Below are 27,442 nucleotides of genomic sequence, written 5' to 3' on the forward strand. Positions count from 1 at the left end.
TCTGTGGCGCAACCCACCAGACTAAACCACTTTTGAGAAATAGGGGTGTTACGTCTTTGTATACCTAGGAAGAATCTACGATGTTTTAACATTTGTATGCATTCAGAAATCTTTAGAAGGCCTAAATTAATGACAAAAGACACATACAGACTTTGTTTTTATTTTCATTTTGAAAGACTGCAAGAATACCGCCTTCTCTACCGAAACCCCTAAAAAGAATACAGGTGGACTATTTCGTGTTTTCTAATAAACTTCCGTACATGTTGTATAATCTGCTGTGTGCAGGAACAAATATATGTGACCTAGACTTATCGTTCAAGGTGAGATACAGTACCATGCTATAAACAAACACACGTCGAATTGTTGGTCAAACCAAAGTACTGTTGGCGTTATTAGTTAGAATTATTATGTTTTTAATTGCACACCCAACAGTTGAGTTAGCACGGAGTCCAGTTAGCTAATATTTTGCTAGCTTGCAAGCTCATAGGTAACCAGTTAGATTGCACGGAAGCTAACTAGCCTAGCATTACTGTTAGTCCTGCAAGTCATTATAGGCATTGGTTCCATATTATAATATATAAATGAAAGCAAATCAAATGCGTTTAGAATACTGTTACACTGAAAAGTCCCCTTTCGATATCATGCTCAGTTATTATTGTTTATTTTGTCCCCAATAACTTTTCATGCCAGTTGTAAATCCAGTGTTAGAGTTAAACTGTAAAAAAGCCATTTATCCCCAAATTCATCTCTCTTTGATATTGACTATACACGATTAACCTCGGTAATGGACGATCTGTCATAGCATCAGAATCAAGTAAAGTTGTGGCCAAAAAATTATAATGAAAAGCGTTATGTACTGTATGTCACTCCTTTATTGCTAGATTGTAACTGATATTGTTACCAAGTAATATAAATATCGTGGCTAGTATAGTAGTTGATTGTTAGAAGTGTTGTAATGAGGGTGCTTCTGTAGCTCTATCAACAGTATAAGTGCTCTGCATTGCAGAACATGTATGCCGCTTACTATGTTTGATATGAAGGAGAGAAAGGAAGGGGGAGGAAGGAGAAAAGGACTTGTACCGATTGGCAAGACAGAAGGACTGAGCTGGGAAGGCTGTGCAGCGGCTTAGGTGGATGAAGGATAGAGATGAAAATGTGCTGACAAGCAAGGAGAGTATGTAGAAAAGGTGGAAGGAGTACTTTGAGGGGCTGATGAATGAAGAAAATTAGAGAGAAAGAGAATGTTGGAGGATGTGGGGATAGTGAATTAGGAAGTGTGGTGGATTAGCAAGGAGGGAGTAATAATAATAGATCAATCTTATGTAGCGCTTTTCTAACACTCAAAGTCGCTTTACAATAAATGGGCGGAAACAAGACAACAGATAAACATAACACAGACATACAGGGGTGGATGGGAAGGGGGGGCTACTAGAGGGAGAAGCGGCAGCCACACGATGCCAGCAGTTCTCTCCCACTTAAACCGATACAAAAGGGCAAAAAAAAAAAAAAACAACAGCACTGTAGATGTTGATTTTCTGTAGGGGTTTACTCCCATAGCCTATTCCTTTCCCAAGGTATCCGCTAGGCAGTGGCACTATTTACCCCATAGCTGGGGGCTGGCTCGTGGGCATCAGGGAATATCCACACACCGGTGGACCTGCGTACCGCAAGTCTAGGGGCCAGGCCTCCTCTGAGTCCCATGTACTAGTTCAGCCAGGGTCCAACGTGTACCCAGTTACTGTGTGTCGCCACAAGGAGGCACTACATAGGGCTTGCTGTTGGAGAGGCTATGTACTGGCAGGGAGAGACTTACGTGCTCGGCTCTCCTGTTCGCATTTCTACTAGCCAGCGGTGAAGGTTGAAAGTGAGACGTGACAGGCACACAGTGAGAGGTGAGGGCAGCTATGAAGAGGATGAAGAGTGGAAAGGCGGTTGGTCCAGATGACATACCTGTGGAGGCATGGAGGTGTTTAAGAGAGATGGCAGTGGAGTTTTTAAGTCAAGTCAAGTCAAGTCCATTTTATTTGTATAGCCCAATATCACAAATTACAAATTTGTCTCAATGGATCTCTTAACTAGATTGTTTAACACAATCTCAGAAAGTGAGAGGATGTGTGAGGAGTAGAGAAGTGTACTGGTACCTGTTCTCAAGGATAAGGGTGATATGTAGAGCTGTAGTAACTATAGCGGTATAAAGTTGATCAGCTACAGCATTAAGATATGGGAAAGAGTAGTGGAAGCTACGTTAAGAGGAGAGGTGATGATTAGCGAGCAGCAGTATGGTTTTATGCCACGAAAGAGCATGACAGATGTGATGTTTGCTTTGAGAATGTTGATGGAGAAGTATAGAGAAGGTCAGATGGCATTATATTATGTCTTTGTGGGTTTAGAGAAAGCAATTGATAGGGTGTCGAGAGTGGAGGTATAAGAAAGTCAGGAGTGGCAGTGAAGTATGTAAGAGTGGTGCAGGATATGAGTACAGTATGACAGTGGTGAGGTGTGCAGTAGGAATGACAGAAGGGTTCAAGGTGGAGATGGGATTACATCACGGATCGGCTCTAAGCCCTTTCTTTTTTGCAATGGTGATGGACAGGTTGACAGACAACAGTCTCCGTGGACTATGATGTTCGTGGATGACATTGTGATCTGTAGTGAGAGTAGGGAGCAGGTTGAGGAGAACCTGGTGAGTTGGAGGTATGCACTGGAGAGAAGAGGAATGAAAGTCAATTGGAGCAAGACAATACATATGCATGAACAAGAGGGAGGACAGCAGAATGGTGAGGATGCAAAGAGTAGAGGTGGCAAATGTGGATGAGTTTAAATACTTGGGGTCAACTGTTCAAAGTAAATGGGAGTGTGGAAGAGAGGTGAAGAAGAGAGTGCAGGCAGGGTGGAGTGGGTGGAGAAGAGTGTCAGGAGTGATTTGTGACAGAAGGATACCAGCAAGAGTTAAAGGAAAGGTTTACAAGATGGTAGCAAGACCAGCTGTGTTGTATGGTTTGGAGACAGTGGCACTGATGAAAAGACAGGAGATGGAGCTGGAGGTGGCAGAGTTGAAGATGATAAGATTTTCACTGGGGGTGACCAAGAAGGGCAGGATTAGGAACAAGTATATTAGACGGACAGCTCAGGTTGGATGTTTTGGAGATAAAGCAAGAGAGGTGAGATTGAGATGGTTTGGACATGTGCAGAGGAGAGATGCTGGGTGTATTGGGAAAAGGATGCTGAATATGGAGCTGCCAGGCAAGAGGAAAAGAGGAAGGCCAAAGAGGAGGTTTATGGATGTGGTGATGAAGGACATGAAGCTAGTTGGTGGGACAGAGGAAGATGCAGAGGACAGGAAGAGATGGAAACAGATGATCCGCTGTGGCGACCCCAAACAGGAGCAGCCGAAAGTAGTAGTTAGTATTATGTTAGATATGAAATTTGTTACCACAGTTGACTCTGCTAGCTCTGATTTTATTCCAATGCATGGTTTTGCTCTGTCCTGTGTGTGTGTGTGTGTGTGTGTGTGTGTGTGTGTGTGTGTGTGTGTGTGTGTGTGTGTGTGTGTGTGTGTGTGTGTGTGTGCGCGCGCGCACGTACGTGCATGTAAAACACTGCAGCCTCCATGAACAACTTGAATGACCCCCCTGGATGGAACATTCAACCAGAGCCTGGACGAGGAGCAGCAGGGGGTGGTGATGGAAACCAATGGAACTATGCCTTTCTGGTCCCCATGCTGGGACTGGCTGCCTTTCGTAAGTCATACAAGAGGATGTGAGTGTGTGTGCCTGTATGTTTATTTGCGTGTGAGACAGGTTACAGGACACAGAAAAAAGCCTTCAGTGTGAGTTATTGAATGTATTCAGTTATTGTATAACAGGTTGAGGGTTGGCACAGTGGCTTAGTGGTTAGCACTGTTGCCTCACAGCAAAGAGGGTCATGGGTTTGAATTTAGCCCATCCATGTGGCGTTTGCATGTTCTTCCCGTGTTTGCGTGGGTTTCCTCCGGATACTCCAGTTTCCTCATACAGTCCAAATACATGCATACTACATGAACTTGAGTCTCTATATAGTGTATAGTTGTGAGTCGTGTATGAATGACTACGCACACGGGCCCTGCAATTGACTTGAGACCTGTCCAGGGTATCTCCCTGCCTTCCAGCCAATGCCTGCTGGGATAGTTTCCACTCCCCCATGATTCTGAATTGGATTAACTGGGTACAGATAATGGATGGATGGATGGATAACACAGTAAGTCTGTCAGATTGTACAATACCAATTTTGTGCCTCTTGTGTTTTTGGATGTTTTTTCTCAGTCCTAATGGCGGTTTACTTATGTAGAAATTGGCATTCTCAGAAAAAAGTACAACATTGTACATCATCATTTGGTGCTGGATCATTTGTTCACTGGAAAGATATAACCCTATGGCCAAAGATGATCTCTCCTGCTTCTGGAACCGCTTGCTCCCCAAGGCTTCCCCTGGTGACTTTTGAATCAGTTCTGCCATTCTTCTTGTGTCCCCTACTTTGCCTCTCTTCCAGCTTTTCTGCTGTGCTGTTTTAACACATTTGGAACATACTATGAAAATGAACTTGGCTAAGTTCCATAAAAGTGTAAAAACTCCTTTGCAGATAGTTCCAGGCACAATATTACACCTTTTTTTCTATGAGTACTGTGTACATTGAGAGAAGAGCTAGAGTCAAAGGACAAAATGACTGGCTTCCATGTGTCCACTGAAAAAACGGGTCTGCAATGATCTTTTGAAAAATATCACCCATTACACCTTTTTTTCTATGAGTACTGTGTACATTGAGAGAAGAGGTAGAGTCAAAGGACAAAATGACTGGCTTCCATGTGTCCACTGAAAAAAGGGGTCTGCTTTTGAAAAATATCACCCATAAGCTGCTCATCATGTCTGTAGTTGCCACATTTTGCCATATGATTCATACTACAGCTAGGCAAACAGATAGCCCAATGTCACCATCAGATAATAGCTTGATCATTTGTTCACTGACTGTGGGAGCACAGTATAAATGTAGTGCATCTCCCCGGTGGGATACTTACAGAAAAATTGGAGGGCTGATGAGTAGCACAAATAGATCATTTCTTCACCTTTACATTTTCCTTCAAAATGTTCCCTTAATATAAACAATCCGTTTAATTGTGTGTTGATGCACACATTTGCAAAGAGGTGCAAATCTGCTTATCTGATGATCCCTGGATGAAAACCCATCCTTTTTTTTTTTCTTTCCCTGAAGGTTGGATCTGGACCAGGGAGTCTCAGCAAGAAATCCAGAAAGCCAAAGCTCATTATGATAAGGAGATGGTCAAAGTGAGCAGTGAGCTGGAGACACGGTACCGGCAGACATTGACAGAGGGGCGTAGGGCAGCAGCGCTGCTGGAGCTTGAACTGGAGAAAGAGAGGCAGAGGGTCAAAGGCTATAAGCAGGCTCTGGTCTCCCAGAGCCAGCAGCTGATGGAAGAGCGCAAGCAGCTACGGCAGGTAAAGCTCATTTTGCCCTAGCTCTTTCTCCTTCATTTTTTAATATCATACCCTATGTTATTATCCCTTTGCCAAAACACCATATCCTTTCACTTAACAAGGAGCGCGAGAGCTTGGAGCAGGAGAAGCAAAAGATGGTGGAGTCTGGCGAGGCGGGGGCCTTACTGCAAAATGCCCTGGAACAAGAAAAAGACTGGCACCGTCGGGCCACAAACACCCTGAAGGAGCTCGAGGGTCAGTTAGTGGAGAGACAGAATGCCTACTGCTCCCTTTTCAGACCCCGAGAGCATCGGTTGGAGTTGGAGAAGAACATGCTGCTCTGGGTCGTCAAAGAACCCGTCAGTGGAGAATTGGATCTAGAGACAGGTGTGAAGGATATTTTAAAGAATGATAAGCATTGCGCAAATGTGCTGAACGCAAACAAGAGGGAAAACGGCAGCCTTATGTGGCTGTATCTTAAGTACTGGCAGCTGCAGGCCACCGTCCGAACACACCAGAGAGCAGAGCAAGCCCTGCTGGGAGGAAAACATCAGTCTCGTGCCAAGTGACCTTAGGAAAAAAAATTATTGATATTGTGTTAGTTGTTTGATTTTGTGGGAATGAGCAAATGAGATCTCAAACACATTTAAGTCAGGGATGGAATTGGCGAGTATAAACAGGTTGGGAGGTTGATTTGACTTGGCAGATTTGGAATGGGATGTAAGAGAGATGTTACAGAGGTGGCAGCTAGATAATCTTGCATGGATATTTCCCAGCATCCCTATGTGTAATCCCTGATCTCAGTTTTACAAGGAGAGGAGCAAAATTGTAATGTGTTGATCATGCTGAAATACTACAACACTAATAGTTAGAAAAAAAAACATCAAGCGGGCTATATAGTTACCCAAACACAGTGATGTTATTATAAAGTATGCTTAAATGAATTAAGGATTATTAAGGTTCATTTACAACTGTCTTTTCACATCATAGAGATGCCCAAAAGTTACCAAGTGATTTGATCCAGACAGAATAGATGATTGTCCTGTCTTGAGTTGTGAATCATTAAGAGGCCATAGCACAAAAAATGCAACTCTAATTGTTTTGTAGCACACTGTTAATCATAGGAAATGGTTGACATAATATAGACGGTAATCAAATTCAAAAATCAGTCAAAAATCTATTAAGGCGTTAATCAAAACAGGCAGTTGGTTTTTCAAGAACACTGACAACATCCTCATTCTCTAGTAAATGGGTATTTACATGTCTTTTATCAACATCAGAGTAATTATAATTGACCTAAGTTTTTAGTGACTATACCGTGGGACATGACATCACTGTATTTTTTTTTGCCAACTGTACTTATGTTTGTTATTTGCACTGGCCTTCCAACCGTGACCTTTTTCCTTTTCCTGTGGTATATTGACTCTGTGTGTCAATGTGTGTCTGTTGATGTTATTCCCCCACTTGACCATTAACATTTTCAGTTTCTTGTTTTCTGTATAGTAAATGTTTACGGGAGCATCCTATGCATGGTGGGGGAAACAAATATCACAAAAATATTCCAAGGTTGCTGCATGCGAGTCGAACCAATCCTGGAATGAGGCATAGAGAACCTTACATTACTTCTAATACCTTCAAGTGGGTTTCCTTCTACATTTCCTGTCCTTTATCCTCATTCCGTCCTTCAAATTCTTAGATCTGTATTAGTTTTCCTTCTCCCTTCCTCATATCTTTCCTTCATATCTTCTTTAGAGCCATCTTTAACTCATGCTTGCCTCCTGCCTTCGTTCAGGATTCTGCTTGGAATGAGCAAAGACAACCATGTAACATGCTCTGCAAACAGTTCAAACAGCACTTCTTTGTTTTACAACTGAACCGCTGGGTTTTGGGATGGGGAGGGGTCTGTCCATAATAAGGGTACAGCTTTGTTTTGACAATAACTTAACATATGAGCTGTGCATAAAATTGGAGTTGATGTGGGACCGGCTCATTGAGACTCTATTCATGTGCACCGCTCATAATAAATTTGTGTTTAAGGCCCTTAATTGTTGATGTCTCTGTGTGTATTAATTACCTGTAGGAGGATACTGTAGTGCTGTTAGCTCACCACTGGAAGGCGCTTCCACAGAACTTGTGTGCAGAAAAATTAGTAAACAACGCCCAGATCAATACAGTGCCTGTATACAAAGGCATTTATTGTGTACAGCACACCAGTATCCACGCTGAGCTTCATCCATAATGCAATATCTATGTCAAGGTGCCCTGCTTGACTCTGTCTGTGCTCATATACTTGAACTGTCTGTAAAATAAAAAGCAAAAAGGACAACTCAAAATATAATATCCTCCTGTAACACTTGTGAATATACGCCAACCAGTACTAAACCAGAAAAAAACTTTACAACTGATCCAACATCATTCATTAAAATCTAAAAAGGCAATGAATTGCTAAGAACATCTGCCAACTTCAGATATCACTGTCAAAATCGAGAATCGTCAAACTTGAATTTTTCCCTAAGCATAAAACTTAACTCTAGTAATCCTTAAAAACAATCCTAAAATACTGTAGCGTCAAAATAAGCATGTGCAATCTGTGCATTTGTAACACTTAAGTACTGCACAGTATTAATGACATTATTTAAAACATCATATTTCGCTGTCACCGGCATATTCTGTCATCACCTGCCAACAGAAAAAGGCAGCAAACACACAGTGAACACAGAGGTGTGTATAATGTACAGTATGTGAGCAAATGGGATGGTCAACTATAGACCCCTTGAGGTGTCTGAATTTTTATTATCACTGAAAATGCAAAAGGTTTTTTTATTTTATTTTTTCCCCTCCTTTTTCTCCCGAATTGTACCTGTCCAATTACCCCACTCTTCCGAGCCATCCTGGTCTCTGCTCCACCCCCTCTGCTGATCCGGGAAGGGCTGCAGACTACCACATGCCTCCTCTGATACATGTGGAGTCACCAGCCGCTTCTTTTCACCTGACAGTGAGGAGTTTCACCAGGGGGACGGAGTGCGCGGGACGATCACGCTATTGCCCCCAGTTCCCCTGAACAGACTCCCTCTCTCCTGTTGCCAACAATGAACACGCACACATGCACAGCCATAACAGAAATTTACCCCACAGAGCTGACTCAAAGTTGATCTCATTTGAATGAAAACAAAAATTTTGAAGGTTTCTTGTGTGTCTCGCGAATCTGAAAATACTTCATGAGTGTTATTAGCGTTAAAAAAGTGCAATAAATAAAACATTGAAGTCAGCACTGGGTTCAGTCTTCAGCACAGCTTTACGTTTTGATTTGGCTGGTTGGGATTACAATGTGTGATTACAATGTAATCCCAATGGTTGGAATTACAATGTGTCAACTAAATGATCAGGTTCACTTGAAAGCAAAACTGAGATGTAACTAGAACTTGAGTTAGTTTTTGATAAGTTACTTCTGTACTCCTAACTCAAGTAAGTTCTGGGGTAGGTGACGAAAACTTCACTTAAGTACAAGTGAAAGCGGTCTTACTTTTAAAAGTAATAATGTTTTACTCGAGTAACAGTACTTTGCAGACCTCCGTGCTCTGCCCCGCAGAAGACATGAGAGCAAATATGATGAGGTGAATTAATCTCCCCAAGTCTGCTTCACCATGACGAGTCTCCGCTCTGGGATGCGGGGTTTAGTACATTGCATTATCTTGTCGCTCATACTCATACATTTGACTTTACATCTATTCAATTCAGCAAGTTAATTTCCCCCGACCTCCTTATGACATTATTTTGGGTCTGATCCAATCTTTGAGACATTATCAAGAATTTTATACCACCACCCCCCACACACACACATGCCCACACCCCTGTTCACTGTCTTCTGTGCACCCAGTGGGAGGTCTCCCTCGGAGAGGACATGAGGCTTGAGGCTCTGAAGTTCACTCTGATGGGCTTAGTGAGCTTGGGGAGGTCCTTCTTGATGACAGACACGTCTTGCTTGTCCACACAAACGCCGTTATTCTCCATCTGTGCTATGACCGGCCCCTGCACGTGCGGAGGACCGAGGAAGGGGCTGACCCTACGCAGGTCCAAGGATGACTCTGCGCTGATTGGGTTGAGGAGTGGCACGAAGCAGGTGGTCTTGGATGGAAGTTGGTGTTCTGTCATGATCCCCCCGTGGCTGCCCAGCTTCAGTATCTGGCTGGGACTCCTCCTGACTATAAAGTGGACCACCTGCTGCTCCTCATAGCTCTCTCTGCGAGAGATGTCTTTCTCGGACAGTGTCAGCCTGGGTTGCATATAAACACAGTTTGTTTAATGATTTTGATATGAGTCCCTGAAGCAATGCTACCTCTAGAGTTTACATGTTTTTGCTGCGATCATTCAATTTGTTTTGGAGCACAGAGACAAATAGGAATTACGTTAATTTGCCTAAAATTTCTGCCGGGACTGTCCCTGTGGCTTGGTCTGATAACATGTAACGCAATAGTGTTTCCTCCTCTAAACTTTTAATATTCTGCAGAATAAAGCACATTCATCTGGTCACAGCTAAAGATTATGAAGTGTATCAATGCTTTTACCAATAGATGTAAGTGTAATAGATGCAGATATAATGCCCTCTGGCTTTTTTCCCATCATCATGTAGAATAGAATAGAATAGAATAGAATAGTAGAGAAGAGAAGAGAAGAGAAGAGAAGAGAAGAGAAGAGAAGAGAAGAGAAGAGAAGAGAAGAGAAGAGAAGAGAAGAGAAGAGAAGAGAGGAGAGGAGAGGAGAGGAGAGGAGAGGAGAGGAGAGGAGAGGAGAGGAGAGGAGAGGAGAAGAGAAGAGAAGAGAAGAGAAGAGAAGAGAAGAGAAGAGAAGAGAAGAGAAGAGAAGAGAAGAGAAGAGAAGAGAAGAGAGTTGTACCCACTTGTATTGTGGTCTTGTTTCCATGACCAAGTTCAGCCAGCTGGCTTGGTAGCTCTCTCTCCCCCACCGGTCCTCTTCCTGAAGCTCACAGAGGGAATTCACTAGGTAGCAGCCTCCTCTGCCCATACAATGCATGTTGAGGTGTGTGTGTGTGTGTGTAAGTAAAGAGAAAGACGGCAAGTCCTCTAAAACAGGCTGCGAGCAAATGATTGTGCCTGCCCGATCTGTTCGCAACAGTCAGCAAGCCTGAGATTGTGTGTATGAGTGCAAAGCTATGCGATAGCTATACCTGTGCAACTCATCCATGCATAAAAAGGGAAAAAAAGTGGTGTATGCAAAGTCTATCCTCCTCTTTTGTCTGTGGCCCACATCATTCGACTATCAATGAGACTTGGAGAAAAAGTAAGGTGCTTGTTCTTGAGCATGCATGTGTGTGTGTCTGTGTGCGTGTGTGTGTCCCTGGGGACCTGAGAGTTACGTGTGTGGTGGGTGTGTTGTGTGTGACCCCTTAAATACAAGGTCTAGCTTCTATTTTTAATCTTCTACATCACATTATGGTGAATGCAATGAATGTTGGCACTTCAGATGTCCTGAAGGTTAGTTTCACTTGAAATGTTTGTGTGTATGCGTGTGTGCACAGTGGTGATGCATGTTTGTGGGTGCATGCACAGATCTTTGCCTGCATACCATGCATCTGGTAATGCTAATTGTAAAAGGTGCCCATGTGTACCTTACACAATACACAAACTCTAAAAGGTCTGTGAAACCTTAGGAAAACTTGGTCCTTCTATGAAAGAGACTGGCCAGGTAGACCCCGGTGAAAGCTAAACGTATGGTGTCCCCTGCTGGTTTGTTTCACCTAGAAACATCTGTGTTTCTGTCCTGATGCGGAAACGTGGCTTAACGGCTGCAACAGATTGAATGTGGTTTAAAATGTTGTAGAAAATGGAAAAAAACCTTTCGCCTGATATAAAGATTGCTCCATATTAGGATGGACATCCAAATATTTTGCAAGGTAAATGTGTTTTTACATGGCTGTGAGTGTCTGTGCATGATGTGTGTGTGTGTGTTCTCCCATATCTAGTTTTCATCTGAGGTGTGTGTGTGTGTGTGTGTGTGTGTGTGTGTTTGTGTGTGTTGGCGGAGATATAGAATGACTAATCCCTGGTCTATTTGACTGTGATGGGATCCAGCAGCAGCGGGTCAGAGGTAACGACGTTCTGCTCCTCGGATGTTTCTCACATAGGTCACATGTCACAAGAAGGAAACAGCTGAAGGCAATTGGATCAGTGACGTGCGGCTGGCGCCTCAGCTGCAGCGTTGTGACAGCTCCTTGGCAGCGTCGACAGCGATGCTTGCAGATTCTAGTTAGCATATTTAATGCTTTGCGTTACCTTTTACATCTTGAATTGAATCCTGCTATTGTATTTCTCCATGCACTGGGGGGGGGGGTTATGTACCAGGTTTCAATGTAGTCCACCTGTAAAGGGGGCAAAACTTTCCCCTGTTAGTCTCTTAGGCTCACTAACATCAGAAATGCCATGCCATAACAATGCAGTTTAAGACGTTGCAGTTTGATAAACCTGGTGAATTTAACCAGCTCCCAAAAAAAGCTTACCCCTTGTTGTGCATAACTGAGATATGGACAAACAGGACTCTTATAGTTCCACCGTTACGACCACTAAAGTCTGCAAATCTCACCAATCAACACTCGAGTGATGATTTGGGAGTGACAGTCCAAAAGATAGTGGGCGATATTAGAAAAAGGATTTTTTTTTTTGCAATGTTCCAATGGCCTTCTTATTGTAAACTCAGGCAGTGAGTTTTAATAATTGAGCTATGACTGTCTTTTCAGAATGAACGAGTTTGTTCTCAGCTGGAAAGATTTACTGCTGCCGTCCTTTAGTAACACCACTGTTGACATGTAACACCCTGCCACTGCAGCTTAGTCAGTCACAGGGCTGGCAGGCACGAGATGGTGCAGCGAGACAGGATATCATGTGAATCCAGGTGACATTGACCCCACGTCCACCTCCCCTATTAGATCCACCATTGTCATGAAGAAGAGACGTGAATAAAGGTAACAAGGCAGATTATAAGATTATAGGAGTTAAGAATCAAAATGGCCTAGTGTGTGTGTGTGTGTGTGTGTGTGTGTGTGTGTGTGTGTGTGTGTGTGTGTGTGTGTGTGTGTGTGTGTGTGTGTGTGTGTGTGTGTGTGATGGTGGTGTGAAATGATGAGTACTCATCTACAGGATGCTTCTGTTTAGGAGCTGATGATGAAAGTTTGTGAGGAGAGATTTGAGATGCGAAGCAGTATTTGAGCTGTACCGTTTTGTAAACTGGAGCGCTTTAACGTTGTCTGTGATATTTTAGACTTCCCTGCCAGCGAAAGAGGCGTTACGGTTTTTCAAAGTATGGACTCCTCACTTTGAAAGCAACTCTTAAATATCCATCCATTATCCGAACCGCTTATCCTGCTCTCAGGGTTGCTAAAGCCTGTCCCAGCAGTCACTGGGCGGCAGGTGGGGAGACACCCTGGACAGGCTGCCAGGCCATCACACAGCGCTGACATACATACACACACACATACACACACACACATACACACACACACACACACACACACACACACACACACACACACACACACACACACACACACACACACACACACACACACACACACACATTCACGCCTAGGGACAATTTAGTACGGCCGATTCATCTGACTTACACGTCTTTGGACTGTGGGAGGAAACCAAAGCACCCGGAGGAAACCCACACAGACACGGGGAGAACATACAAACTCCACACAGAGGATGATCCAGGACGACCCCCAAGGTTAGACTACCCTGGGGCTCGAACCCAGGACCTTCTTGCTGTGATGTGACTGTGCCACCGTGCTGCCCATCAGGCCAAGTCATGTATGCTTTATTGCATTGAAATGGCAACATGATGTTTAGCTTCAGTGATGACTGGATCTACTAGAATGTACAGACTGCAGTTGGTGCAGTAATAACTATGAAGAACACTGAGAAAATAAGAACATAGAGGCAGATCTGAACAGATGACAGGTAGGGTGGAGGTGCATGAGCAGTGGCCTAGCAATCATTACCGTATCAGCAGAAACTGATTTCCATAAGGGCGGCACGGTGGCCCAATGGTTAGCACTGTTGCCTCATAGCAAGAAGGTCCTGGATTCAAACCCCAACATTGTCCAATCTTGGGGGGTCATCCCAGGTCATCCTCTGGAGTTTGCTTGTTCTCCCCGTGTCTGCGGTGGGTTTTCTCTGGGTGCTCCAGTTTCCCCCACCATCAAAAGAAACATGCACGTTAGGGTTTATACCCCTGTCTATGCCCCTGACCAAGGCAATGAGAAAAGAACTAGAGTTGGTCCCTGGGCGCAACATGAAGGCAGCAGCCCACTGCTCCTAGCTGCACAGATCACAGCTAGGATGGATTTGCAGGAGGGAAATTCAGTTACTGCAATAAAGGAAACTTACATTAAATAAGCAACAGCTCACCTGTTAGCAGGGGTGACCGTAATTATTGTATGGTTAACGCGTGAAAACAGACCAACAGTGTTAGCAGCCAGCAAGAGTTTCCTGACTTAATAAACCCCGGCCATTTTTTGTCTTGTTTGAGTACCTGTAATTCATACACCCAGGTTACAGCAGGATTCTCAAATTGTCTGGTTTAAAAATTATAGTAAAATGATAGTTTACCGCTCAGGAACACATTTGAGGATTACGAGTAGTGAAAACCTGGTCTACTCATTATATCCGAGTTAAATATGAGTTCAAACCTTGATTGTGTAGTGCTGTTGAGTTGCTGGCAGCGCCACTTTCACCCAGCTGTGGGGGTGAAACTGAGTAAGACGGAGTATGATGCTGTCAGGCAATGGAAGGCATGCTGGGCTGATTCCAATAAGAACAGCCTGTTCCAGGAGACACATGGACAGATACTCTACGAGTCCATTTTGACCATGACAACCACATCAAATGTGTGTGGAAAGCTAATCCCGTTTCATAGTTTGTTACTGTAGGAAGCTGAATGTGCATCTGCAAATTCCCATCAGTTACAGAGTCAATTCTATTTCAGCTAAATCACTTGACAGGCTAAATGAGAAACAATAACTGAAAATGGGTCATATTTGGTATATGAATTAATTACAAAGGTTGCACGTGAATGAAGAAAAAATGGATGTTTAACCCGAAGTAGCATAGAAGGGGATCTGTTTTCACTGTGCTTTCTTTGTCTTTAGCCAGCCTTGTGAGTATAAGAACTACAAATTTGAGACAGGAATTTTCTAAAAAAAAAAAAAGGGTCTAAAAGCAGTTTTTGTGGCAGGCTCCTTAACAATATTAGGTCAGACTGTACTAACTATTGACAGTAAATTATCACACTTTTTAACAGAACTTTCAGAAGAAGAGGTCTGATGTAGTTAACCTTTCAGATATCTAGTTAACGAACTTAGTCAAAGGCTGAAAAAGGAAGAAAATCACATCAGACACAGACGGCTACATCCTGCATGGTGATTTGTACTGTAATAGTGACCAATGGGCCCAACCATATAAGATAAAGTCACCTGCCTGCCTGTCAGTCAACACACATATGCACAGATATTCATCATAAGCCTTTGTTATTTACCTGTCATTATGGAAATATAAAGTAAAGGTGCCTAGTACTGAAATTGCATGGGTGTGGAAGGGTTTTCCCATCAATGAAAAAGAAAGTAGAGATTTAAAGTCATAAAGAATTAAAAAACGATGTCAATAATGCTACATATAGTTTTAGTTATTCTTAAAATTTGGAAAGCATGATAATCCAATCTCCTTATAGGGAAACTGAGTCAACACTGCAGCAAGATAAATGGATTCCAAACTGCAGATTAAAAAAGCTCCTATATATATATATATATATATATATATATATATAAACACGGATACAGGAAAAAAGTTTTAATACATTGCAGTACAGGCTTGTTTCGTGCGTTTCGCACTCATCAGCTGCTAATGTGGTTAAACAGGCCTGTACTGCAATGCATTAAAACTTTTTTCCTGTATCCATGTTGATATTCCGCTCCTCATTAGTTGAGAACTTACAGCACCATTGACGGCGTTTCTTTTCGAAACCGTCAATGGTGTTATAAGTGTTCAACTATTGAGAAGCGGAATGTCAATACAGATGCAGGAAAAAAAGTTTTAATAAATTGCAGTACAGGCTTGTTTTGTGTGTCACACGCTCATCAGCTGCTAATGTTCTGCTGGTGTATATATATATATATATATATATATAATATACACACACACACACACACACACACACACACCAGCAGAACTACAAATACATCATATCCCAGTTCATAGTTCAAATTAAATTTGTTATTGGACACTACTAGTGCACCCAATATGAGAGTGAAAAAGACAGATGAATTCAATTTTTTATTTTTCAAAATAAAAAGATACAATGTTAATCAGTGAATAGTATAGATTTACCTCAGTGTCTCAACCATCATTACATTGTAAAAAATAAACCAATAATACTCAACATTTTATTTATTTCAGTCAAGTTGTCATGATGTGAGCCCTAAAAGTTCTTTTTTTTCACATAAACAATGACATGGCATAGTATTTAATTTGTGTTTTGCATTTTTACATAGATAAGCCAACCTGTGCTGACTTGCCCATTTTCCACCAGGGTGGTACCAGCAGTAATAGTTTTATCTTGTCTGATTTTCAAAATTTTATACAAATATCTATCATAGTTTAATTTGATATCAAGTTTCGAAACAACATACTGGGTAGGTCCATGCAACCAACATTAAAACGTTATGCTCTGAAAGCAACTGTGACAGTTTCAGTGGTTTTTGGAAGGCAAGCTAACAGACAGGGCAAAAAATGATGTTATAATATATGATAAATTCAGGAGGGGGTTTTGTTTTGCCTTATAAAGCATGTGCTATGTCAACGCAAGAGAGATGAATATCTTGCAAGATAATACAAGAATTCCAGGGGTAGCCCAAATATACTTGAAACCATTTCAGAATCTATATTTAACCAGGTCTGGATCAAACTAAAAGTGGTACAATATACAGATGTAATAAGAACTCAGCACTAGCTGAACCACTTAGGCCGCTTCCTGGCCCTCTCCACTATCCTCTTGTCTTTGTCATGTTCACTTGGCGTCTCACCCTCATACAGAACTACAGTCTCTGTGGCAGGGGCCCTCAGCGGACCGCTCTCCATAGCTTTCATCTGCACTCGGATTATAGCAGTTTCCCTTTGCACCTTCTCAAAACAGAAGCCACACAGGATGTGTTTCTGCTTCAAGTGGCCACACTCTGGGCATGGCTCAATGTTGGTCTGGAAATGGAGGGGACAGGAGAACAGAGGAAAGGTTAGAGACCGTGAAAGAGTCGAAGAGAGAGAGAGGGAGAGGGAGCAAGCGAAAGAGTGAAGGCAAGGGGAATGGAGAGGGAAAGAGTAAGGCAAGAAAGAGAATAAAAGAAATCAAGTTAGTGCTAATAATAGTGAGTAGTGTGAGCTGAGCGGATTAGTGTTTTTCACTCATACACCAGTTAAACTATGATAGTTGAGACCCTGACAAAGGCAGCCAGGTTTAAGAAGCATTCTAACTCAAGCTACGACACTGATCAAAAAAGGCTAATGATATTTCTAAAATATTTTAAACAAAGACAAAAACCACATAAATTGTGTTGTGCTGAAAACCTGCCATAAAATATGCTTTAATTTACTACAACTAACAGATTGATCTTCGATAATCTAGGACTGTAGTCCTAATCTTGGTCTTGTAACTCATAATGAGATGTATTAAAATGTTTCTGATTTTCATTGATTAAAGAAAAATTGAACATTTCTAACGGCAAGATTTCTCACAAATATAAATGATGAAGACTTTAATGTGGTTTAATATTTTAATACCTGTTGCTTTCAACAATAATACAGAGGAGATAGGGCAGGCAGCTTGCCGGCATCCCCTTGTCTGAAAAAATGATTTGGAAGTGGTGATTTGGGACACACAGTTTTACATACTCCCCGTACCTTTACTTTGAGGAGCTTGTTCTGCGATCTCCTCCTGGTGCGGTTGACCTCTATAGTGCGTCTGTTCTTGGGTGCTGCCATCCACAGGATGCCATCCAGCATGCCAGAGGGCTGCTCTGGACTCTGCTGCTCCCCCTCGGGATACTCTTCATCAAATTGGTGCTGAGGCAAGAAGCCGGGACCATTCAGTGCTAGTGCTGGTGCTGGTGCTGTGAGGGAGAAAACAAAGAAAACAAGTGTTACCAGCAGTTAGGGCTGAACAAAACGTTGTTTTAAATTTGATATCACAAAATACACATTCGCAATAGTCACTGCAAATATCCGTTATATTTAAATTTGATATCAATACGAATTTCGAACCAACATACTGGGTAGGTCCATGCGACCAACATTAAACCATTATGCTCTGAAAGCAACTGTGACAGTTTCAGTGGTTTTTGGAGGGCAAGCTAACAGACAGGGCAAAAATGACGTTATAATGTATAATATAAAAAAATCCAGGAGATGGTTTTAATTTGTTTATAAAGCATGTGATGTGTCAACACGAGAGAGATGAATATCTAGTAAGACAATACAAGAATTTCAGGGGTAGCTCAAATACTTGAAACCATTACAAAATATTGCACCTTAAATTTATCAGCATGGGTGGTGGGTGAGAGGTGAAGTACAGAGGGAGGGTAGACGGATGATGAGGACAATTTGTGAACCTATTTTTGTTCAACTAACTTTGTGCGAAAATAAATTAAGACGTTTTAGTGTGATAAGAAAGGGAGAGCGATAACACTAAAACTAAACTGTGAGCCTGAGTAGCACCAGCTAATACTACTAGCTACAGCCAGTAAACATATTGTCTTTTACACGGACAGGAAGCTAAGACTTACCCAAGGGTCCATCAAGTCCTGCTACCTGTAGAAGTCTTCTTTCAACTTGTGGCAATACGCGTCTGAAGCCATGCAGGAAATCGACTAAACTAAACATTTTTTGTGCTTGCATGCTACCCTCACCCCATCCATGTAAGACAGCTCACGGTCATTGAGTCTCTACGTCATTGAACAGCGACAATAGACGTGTCGCGCTTATCGCAGTTTTACGGCACTAAATATTTTATAACTGACAAAATATGGCTATTTTATCACTCCTAAATTGTATTAATGGAAGATATAATTTAATAAGATTAATATTTCTTTCATATCCATTAACTCCATTCAGTCTGAATGGCAGTTGAGCTCCACCATTCAGGTCTTTCGTTACTGCGTGACGTCAGTTTCCTTTGACAAAGCAAAAATGGCAGAACGGGGCTACAGCTTCTCCCTCACTACTTTCAGGTAAACTTTTATCAAAATACTCCGAAAGTATACTAAATAGACGTAGAATTGTTGGCGTTAAACATAGCTTGTAATTAGACAGTTTCCCAAATTGATTTTTTTCTTCTTCCTTTGTAAAAGCTGAACATTTGGAGCACAGTAGTTGGTGCACTGTCATTACCGGGCATGTTAGCTTATGAGCTAACGTCAACGATTGCGACTACTCAGAGCGCTGTTAGCATACTGCTGTTAGCTTACGAGCTAACGGCAACGGAATTGATTGTGTTCTCCCAAGGCTGTTTCACTGCTGTGCTATGACGGTTCTTAGATTCGCACTATCTGTCATAAACACTGCATATTAATTTGAATTTGAGTAAAAAAAAAATCGCATTTTATCCAGACAAGTAGCTTAGGTTAGCCGACTCGTTTGGTAGCAACGAAATCGATTTTACTTTCAATTTTGACTTGGTGTGAAGCTAAACCTTGTAGCTTTACCAGTTTGGCCTGCACATTAATGCCTCCATGATGAAGTTTGCCGTACCAAAATTAAGTCAATGAGATGATTTATCTGCTCTCTACTCTTAACCTTCCCTCCCCCGCTTACATTCTTGGCTGATCTTAAATTCTTGACTTCGGAGCCTGTATTTCTAAAACTACCTCGCAGCAATGTTATGAAACAGCCTGTCTTTAAACCAACCCACAGCCCTTCAGGTAAACTGGTCCAGATTGAGTATGCCCTGGCAGCAGTAGCAGCTGGAGCCCCTTCAGTGGGCATCAAAGGTAAGATTTGCTAGAAATCCTCATTTCATTTTCTATGGATTTGAGCCCGAAATGCCATACGTGGTCACTGCTAAACGTATGAGAGCCAACAAGTATCCTTCTGAGCCTAGTGCCTTAAACTAATTTCTAATTTTTATCTTGCCATTTAAATTCCAAGCCTATATTTCATTGGTTTGTTTAATGACCAGGATAAAAAAGTTATAACCTGAGAGAACAACATAGAGGTTGCCATTCTTCTCTCTGGTTAAAATATTTGGATTTTTAGGCAATTTACTTAATGCAACATTCTCATCGCTTTCAGCCTCAAATGGTGTTGTGCTGGCCACAGAGAAAAAACAGAAATCCATCTTGTATGATGAGCAAAGTGTTCACAAGGTGGAGCCCATCACCAAACATATAGGCATGGTCTACAGTGGCATGGGACCTGATTACAGGTGAGGATTTCATGTACATGTTTGTGTGTTTAATCGTTTTTTTTTTAAAGAGACAGAGTCTCCTACTGCATGCACCCCTGCAGTTCCTCATGTGCACAGAGATCTTGAGTTGTGTTCTTCTTGCAGGGTTTTAGTGCGTCGAGCCAGGAAGTTGGCCCAACAGTACTTTCTGGTCTACCAGGAACCAATCCCGACAGGCCAACTTGTCCAGAGGGTAGCGTCTGTAATGCAGGAGTACACACAGTCAGGGTGGGTATGCACAATTACACACATAGCAATACAAAGCCATACCATGATGAAGCACAACCTCACAGACTTCAGTCAAATAAGAATACACATTTGTCTTTTTAAAATGTCAGTCAAAGGATGATTTTTTTTTTGTTAAAAGTTAATTGATGTTTCTCTACCAATGCCTTTTAAGATAATACATTTTTCCCACCAGATTTCTCCAGAAGTCCAACCACAGCAATGAGAATATCATTGCCTTAGTTGTAGTAGTAAGAAAATGGACTTGGGCCAGAATGGCCATTAGACATAAATGCTCGTGTCCTGGGCGCAGAACCATGATATCATATTGCTGTTTTCGTAATGTAAGGACCCACCAAAGATTCAGCAGTGAACCACGTTTGGTCCAGGCTAACAGTTAAAGAAACCAGTTTCCACATTAAATTCGTGGAAAGTAATTTGTTTTGTGTTGCTTTTTCCCTTAGGGGAGTGCGTCCATTTGGGGTGTCATTGTTGATAGCTGGATGGGATGAAGACCACCCCTACCTGTTCCAGTCAGACCCTTCTGTAAGATTTTCTTTCAATGGAATTTAAAGCACAAAAACACATCTGATTCAATAGTTCACATGGTCGAAAAATCGGAATTTTGACTTCACCATTATTGCTTCCTACCTCTAGTTCTCTGTCAGTGCCCTCTTTAGAAAGAAGCTATGGCAGCTACTACAAATAGTAGCTGACCAGTTTTATCATTTCAGAATAATATATATTTCATACTTAGTGATCTTAAATTACTTTTATGCTAAGCCTTTTATCAATACTTTACCAGTCTTACCCCTTTGTAAGCACAGCTGTAATATAAGTTAACCCTTTATTGCTTATGCATATTACATAATCACCTATTACCTTTTTCGTAATTAACTTTTTTTCTATTGGAGACATTGATCAGTGTTGGGCTAAAGACTTTTTTTTATGTTAACAGGGTGCTTATTTTGCATGGAAAGCCACAGCCATGGGAAAGAACTATGTTAATGGAAAAACATTCCTTGAAAAACGGTATGAAGTTACAGAGACATTTCAGTTATTCTGTGATAGAAGATGTTATCCATTATAGTATGTTTTCACAATTGCTTCATTTGAACCTCATGCCAATGAGCTGTTTGTATAAAAAAACATTTCATGTTCGGGATCAACAATATGCTCCAGTTCATGGGATTCCGACTGATTATGGAATGTATGAATGATCATTAAATTTTGATTGGTGAGTGTCAGAATTGAAAAGTAAAATTTTGTAAATTCTTTGAAATCATCAAGTTTTTGAGAATTAAAGGTGTACTTTGTAAGATTGTTGATCCACCTGCAGGGAAACGAGGAACCTAAATCAAGACAAAAACCTGAACTTTTTCCACCTATCACACCACCAAGTAACCATGCCTTCTTCCCACTAGAAATTGTAGTATATGCTTTATTAACAGTGTTTAATTTGGCACAATGTAATGCAACCACTCTTGGACTAAGGGAAAACATAATGCTAGTGTCATCTGTAGTTAAATGATGCACACTTGATACCTGAGCTTGTTTAAAATGAGGATTAGAGCAGAGAAATTGAAACTACTGTGGCTACTCAACAGCTTGCTGAGGGCAATAAAAAACTGCTGAAACCCAGCCATGTAGCATGGTAGCCCATCTCCACACTTGCCAGCTGTTCTGCTATGGGCAGCAGTATACATCATGTACATTATCTGTCTTTCAAATGAGACTGTCAGTTGCGAGATTCATTGCATAGAGTTGTTAAATAGTATAATAGTATAACACCAAGCATAAAGATCTATAATTGCATGAGTATTTACATAGTGTTTGCTCACTTTAATTTTATTACACTTATATTATGTAACGATCCTTATAGACAGCTATGCCCCATTCAGTGACACACATTTGTGCCAAGACTGGCTTTTCCTATAACATATTTTGCAATACTCTCTCTCTCCGGGGATGTTTGGTGGATCCTGGATGTTTATAAATATAAGCAAACTGAATTAGGGGTTATTATTATTATTATTATTATTTCATGGCCCCTTCATCAAAGTCAAGTAAGGTGTAAAAAGCGCTTTTTTTCCCTCCCCAATTGTACCCGTCAAATTACCCCACTCTTCCAAGCTGTCCCGGTCGCTGCGGCACCTGCTGATCCGGGAAGGGCTACAGACTACCACATGTCTCCTCCAATACATGTGGAGTCGTCAGCTGCTACTTTTCACCTGACAGTGAGGAGTTTCGCCAGGGGGACGTAGCGTGTGGGAGGATCATGCTCTTCCCCCCAGTTTCCCCTCCCCCCTGAACAGGTGCCCTGACCGACCAGAGGAGGCGCTAGTGCAGTGACCAGGACACACACCCAAGTCCAGCCGGACACGGCCAATTGTGTCTGTAGGAATGCCCAAAAGCACTTTTTAATAAAATTAGATGGTATAATGTAAGCTAGTTTAATACTGCTGGGATAGGCTCCAGCATCCCCGCAGCCCTGAGAGCAGGATAAGTGGTTTGGATAATGAATTAATTAATAATTAAATTGTGTTATATAATGACACAATTGGTCAAATCATTTCTGAACATGTATGAAAATGGAGATTTGTTGATAATTTCGGTATTGAGATTTAAAATCATTCTCATAGTTTTGGCTGACATTGACTTATATAAATAGTGTTTCAAGTCTTTTCTGGCCTCATTTGCTCCTGTGCTGGAAAACCAGTCAGTGGTCCCTTTGAACCATTCTTACCATGAAAAAGATCATTAAAACAGAAAGGATTATAATCTTCAGGGATAAAAGTGGTTTTCCATAATTGCAGAAGTTATGGAACTTTGCACCAGCCCGATAGTACATACCTTGCAGCCAGGTAAAACTCAAGCTTTTAAGATTCAGTGAGTGAATTTAGTGTCACCCTGGACTCTGGCTCATTTTAACACTTAGCAATTTTCATATGTGGAAACACTCGTGCAATCCATTTTGGGGTCTAACGCATATTTAAAAACAAAGAGACTGTAATATATAAGTATTTGAGGCGATTCTAGGGGTACTTCTCCAGTATGAACAATGAATATGTTGTGTAATGAAATGTGTATAGAGTGGAGGAGGATTGCAAAATTTTGACTTGCTGTCTTGTCAATCTTTTCCAGGTACAACAATGACCTGGAACTGGAGGATGCCATTCACACAGCCATCCTGACATTAAAGGTATATCATTTAGAATCAAGATATGGCAGTATAATTTTAGGTGCTGAAGTGTGTCAACAATGTTACGAGTCGAATAGATATGAAAAGAAAAAAAACTAAGCTTTTATTTCAAAAGCCATCATTGAACTGTGCTTTTGCACTGCTATCTTGCTTCCAATATCTGGTTTCTTGGAAAATAAATTACATGTGTAAGCTCATAAATCTGTCTTCTAGATTTGATGATATTATTACTGTTTAAAACCACTCTTAGAATGGACTGTCTCGCCCATGAATGATAAGCTAATAAAGTAGCCAGTTAGCTAATGCGATGACCAAGACAAACCAACAAGACAAATATCAACTGGAGGTGGTGCAGTCCTAACTGCATCAGGCATTGCCTAACAACAGTTGGACTGAGGTGGGGATAGTGGTTGTGTGGTAGTGTTGAGGGTGTTTATTATGGTTGAGATTACTGAGTTGGTTAGGCTAAATTGCTTGGGCTTGGTTGGTTCAACAATACACCATAAATTTTACTACACAGCAGAATCTACCAAATCTATGAACTGTATCAAGTAGTCCTTAAAGAGAACTGACCAGTTCTGAAACATTTTAAATGTTAGAACGATTTTTCTCCATATAAGTCTGGGTCTTAGAGCCATGGAACTTAGTCCATAAAAAGACCATGCAAACTTTGAACTTAAGCTAAAAAAAAACAACCCCACATTAATAAGATTGCTATCATAGTTACAGTGTGTTGGTGTGTAGTCCGTCTCTTCAATCATTTGCGACAGTTTCTGTTCCCATTACCATTATCGTGCATATTCTCTTGTCTCTGTGTAATCCAGGAGAGTTTCGAGGGCCAGATGACAGAAGAGAACATCGAGGTCGGGATCTGTAATGAGGCTGGCTTCAGACGACTCACCCCAGCAGAAGTTAAAGACTACCTAGCAGCCATTGCCTGAAAACACCCTGTTAATTGACAAAGCTGTCTGGCCGGGTTACAGATCATAGACAGAAGCGCAGTAGCCAATATTTGCATGACACACCACTGGGTTAGAACAGAGCTGTTGATGTAGAGTTTGACTGGGTGCCACTATAGTTGTCAATTTGCTACCTCGTCTCAAGAGCTAAAAGTAGAACATATATGTGACAATATCTTGTGTAACAAAACCATGGCCAACAAGGTAAAACAAACATGGTTTCCACCCCAAAGTACAATTCATAAATTTCAGTTGAATAACGCCATCAAAGGCTGTGGGATAGAGTGATGTGTCAATGACAAACTGGCTTTGGTGTCAAACAGCAATGTTAAATCTCACCCGGCTGCAGTGGAAATGTATTAATAGGTGAACCCTGATGCAGGTAAAATCTGAAGTCTTTCATTGGATCCCTCTGTTACATAGCCTTTGTAAAATCAAGTGGGATCTTGAAATCTGCGCCTATGTAAAAGGAAAATGTGCAACAACTGATCATCAATTTCAAAACGCAGCCCTTGCCCATTCAGATAAGTCTTCTCTGGGCTGTATGTAAACTGAGGGGAAAGCTACTGAAATTTTATTTTGAAAGAAATTGGCTGACATCGAATATTTAAGTAAAACAGATATTTGGTTTCATCATAATTTTGGCTTGTTTTTTTCTAATGGGATAGAATTGAGGTTGTTCCCTCGCACCCTATCATTGCCTTTCACAAAAAAAAGAGAATGTTTCACACGGATTCAAACAGAGAGTCACCAAAGACAGACTTGAGATTTTAATATGTTGATTAGTTTACCTGCGCTGTGGCTTTACATAATGTGCTTGGAGGATTTTTTTTCAATGGAACGTTTCTTTACCTGCATTCTACTCTGCCCGTTGACTACTTCAAATAAATGTATTGATACAAACTCGGGTGGTTTTATTTCTGCTATAGAAACACACTGCGTGGATTGAGTATCTTTGAACGCTGTAATCAGATGTAATTTAGTTATTCAATATAGAAAACGCGTTGTGCAAAGTGCCCGTCTTCCCAGTCTGTCCGGGGCATCGAAACCGCGCGGAAATACGCGTTTTTGAGCGCGCCCTAAAATCAACCGGAACACCTTTCTCATTTTTATCCCTGTGTCAGTCCGCCAATACCAGAACACGCTTGACTGTGGCATTGCGGTGGTGTTTTTCGTTAATTACAGGGAGTAATTCATGTGGCATGACAGTTCGGTAATCTAAGGTCCCAATTTTGTCTATAATTTGTCCACACGTGCGAGTTTATTTACCGATCTATATTTCTGGTCGGCAGCTCACTGTGCGCCACTCCCAAACTTCTGATGACGTTTGTGGCGCCAGAAATCAAGGGGGTTCTGGAAGAAGGGTGTATGTCAGATGGGTTAATATTTACTGACGTCTTGGCTATGATCGTGTACTTTTCTTGATTTTAGTATATTTCATTCGGAATAGAGGATAGCCATTCGGTATACATGCTAATATAAAGCTCGGTTGCCTTTGAAAATGGTTGTAGTACGTCGAAGCGGTAGTAACGGAGCTAAGCCGGCCACTACGCCGAAGAGGAGGTCGTCCGAGTTGGATATGAGCTCCGAGTTTCTGTCGTTTCTTCCCGCGTCCCAGAGAAAGTCCGCCCGGCTGACCCGTTCCGCCCGGTATCTGGATGACAGTTTCAGCAGCCCCGAAAACAGGACAGCCAACGTGAGTATGACTATTTTTAGACATAGGCTGGCTAACTGGTTTACAGACTGTTGATCTCGGCAGATAAATGACCGATTGCAACTTTGTGGAGCTACTCTGCTAGCTCGCTAAGCTAACCAGCTATCTTGTCAAACTGGAACTGGTCGATAGATATCACTAGTTTAGACACCATCTGCTTCCCAATGAAACGCATAATACTGTGGTTCCTGCCGGTGGAAAGCATGGGGATCATTCTGTCGAATCGTCTTTAAGGCAGTTAATAATATTTTAAATTCTCTATTTGAATATTTGTTTATTGTGTCTTAAAGTAGGTGCACTATTAAAATTAATCTTAAATTGTTCTGTAAGATTACCATTGTGTTGTGATATTCCTGCTATGCGTCATACAAATTTGAATGATGATGGGGGCTGGCATAACCTCAATGTTTGAGGTTGGAAAAACTGAATAAAGTTTTTATGAACGAGTAAGGAACTGATGGACATGCAGCAAAGGTGCACTAGCCTAGTTGCGTTATGTATACATGTCTACATTTTTTTAAAATTTTAATAGATATTTATTGCCACACTACAGTACTATTCATCACATTGTTGTGAACCAAGCCAGGGATTGTAATTGTACAGGGCTCCAGACTAACCTTTTCCTAGGAGCACCAGCACAACATTTAGGAGCGCCGCTTAAATTGACATGCAACGCAACACATTGGTGTTTTTTTCCGTCTTAACTGTATTACTGTAAATGCTTTTGTAATAAATAGACCACTTACAGAAATAACAATATGCTGTTTTATTTTAAATGTCACAAAGTGAGGTAGTGCTTAAGAGCAAAAAAACAAATTAAATAAAATGTAAACTTTAAAGTACTTTTTGTAAACATAGACACCAAATAATACATTTATAAATGTAAACATAAGGTATGTGGTCAGTAACATTACTGTCATTACAACACAAGAACCACACCAAACCAAGTAAACACTGAACTCATGCAGTATGTCTCTCCTTCCCCTGCCCTTTAGTTTAGAGCACATTCCCCAGAGGGCCACTAGGAGGCTCTAAGGGCCAACCCTTGTATTTGGGCCTTCTAGCTCTTTTACCCTGACTGAACCTCATCTGTGCAGCCTCCTTGGCATCAAATTCACCGTGGCACTGCAATAACCCTGGAACAGTAAAATACTCACTGTACCTACAAATAAATATTTTAGTAATAAAGTGCAATAAATATGCCACTCATATATCTGAACAAACTGTATTATACTGTACATCACCACCTACTTACTATAAAGTAATGCTTTTTTTACATTATTTATCATCACTTTTTCACTTCTTTGCACTATATCCAGTTTACATTTCACATACACGGTTTCACCTGTATATAGTCATTCCTAGTGTATAT

General features: G+C 41.4%; 5 protein-coding genes across 7 annotated transcripts in view; 3 read left to right on the plus strand and 2 right to left on the minus strand.

Annotated features, from left to right (window-relative positions):
* Nucleotides 1-273: 273 nt before the first annotated feature.
* Nucleotides 274-8,636, plus strand: LOC130118245 (coiled-coil domain-containing protein 127-like). Of its 2 annotated transcripts, none has more exons than XM_056286645.1 (4): nucleotides 274-320; nucleotides 3,606-3,740; nucleotides 5,245-5,489; nucleotides 5,591-8,636. In XM_056286645.1, the coding sequence occupies exons 2-4, from the start codon at nucleotides 3,611-3,613 to the stop codon at nucleotides 6,035-6,037; spliced, it is 822 nt and encodes a 273-aa protein (XP_056142620.1). In that variant the 5' UTR covers nucleotides 274-320; nucleotides 3,606-3,610; the 3' UTR covers nucleotides 6,038-8,636. The 2 variants fall into 2 exon arrangements, with proteins under 2 accessions (XP_056142620.1, XP_056142619.1); XM_056286644.1 differs by lacking the exon at nucleotides 274-320 and adding an exon at nucleotides 3,305-3,401.
* Nucleotides 8,637-8,764: 128 nt separating this feature from the next.
* zmp:0000000930 (telethonin) lies at nucleotides 8,765-10,499 on the minus strand. Its single transcript, XM_056287073.1, has 2 exons — nucleotides 10,366-10,499; nucleotides 8,765-9,741 (listed from the first exon to the last, which is right to left on the minus strand). Exons 1-2 carry the CDS (start codon nucleotides 10,497-10,499, stop codon nucleotides 9,324-9,326), a joined length of 552 nt encoding a protein of 183 aa, XP_056143048.1. The 3' UTR covers nucleotides 8,765-9,323.
* Nucleotides 10,500-15,802: 5,303 nt separating this feature from the next.
* mrpl32 (mitochondrial ribosomal protein L32) lies at nucleotides 15,803-18,448 on the minus strand. Its single transcript, XM_056286699.1, has 3 exons — nucleotides 18,313-18,448; nucleotides 17,432-17,640; nucleotides 15,803-16,732 (listed from the first exon to the last, which is right to left on the minus strand). The coding sequence occupies exons 1-3, from the start codon at nucleotides 18,422-18,424 to the stop codon at nucleotides 16,484-16,486; spliced, it is 570 nt and encodes a 189-aa protein (XP_056142674.1). The 5' UTR covers nucleotides 18,425-18,448; the 3' UTR covers nucleotides 15,803-16,483.
* Nucleotides 18,449-18,709: 261 nt separating this feature from the next.
* psma2a (proteasome 20S subunit alpha 2a) lies at nucleotides 18,710-25,253 on the plus strand. Its single transcript, XM_056285739.1, has 8 exons — nucleotides 18,710-18,756; nucleotides 19,439-19,515; nucleotides 19,817-19,949; nucleotides 20,076-20,198; nucleotides 20,660-20,741; nucleotides 21,154-21,227; nucleotides 23,340-23,397; nucleotides 24,222-25,253. Exons 1-8 carry the CDS (start codon nucleotides 18,716-18,718, stop codon nucleotides 24,336-24,338), a joined length of 705 nt encoding a protein of 234 aa, XP_056141714.1. The 5' UTR covers nucleotides 18,710-18,715; the 3' UTR covers nucleotides 24,339-25,253.
* Nucleotides 25,254-25,699: 446 nt separating this feature from the next.
* LOC130117613 (ATPase family AAA domain-containing protein 2-like) overlaps nucleotides 25,700-27,442 on the plus strand; it is a 64,564-nt gene continuing 62,821 nt past the window's right edge. For both annotated transcript variants that reach the window (XM_056285730.1, XM_056285731.1), the window contains exon 1: nucleotides 25,700-26,052. In XM_056285730.1, coding sequence (XP_056141705.1) covers nucleotides 25,858-26,052 — 195 coding nt within the window. In that variant the 5' untranslated portion in view covers nucleotides 25,700-25,857. The remainder of the gene's footprint in view (nucleotides 26,053-27,442) is intronic.

This window comes from Lampris incognitus, chromosome 9, assembly GCF_029633865.1.
Source record: "Lampris incognitus isolate fLamInc1 chromosome 9, fLamInc1.hap2, whole genome shotgun sequence".
NCBI classification, from domain to species: Eukaryota; Metazoa; Chordata; class Actinopteri; order Lampriformes; family Lampridae; genus Lampris; species Lampris incognitus.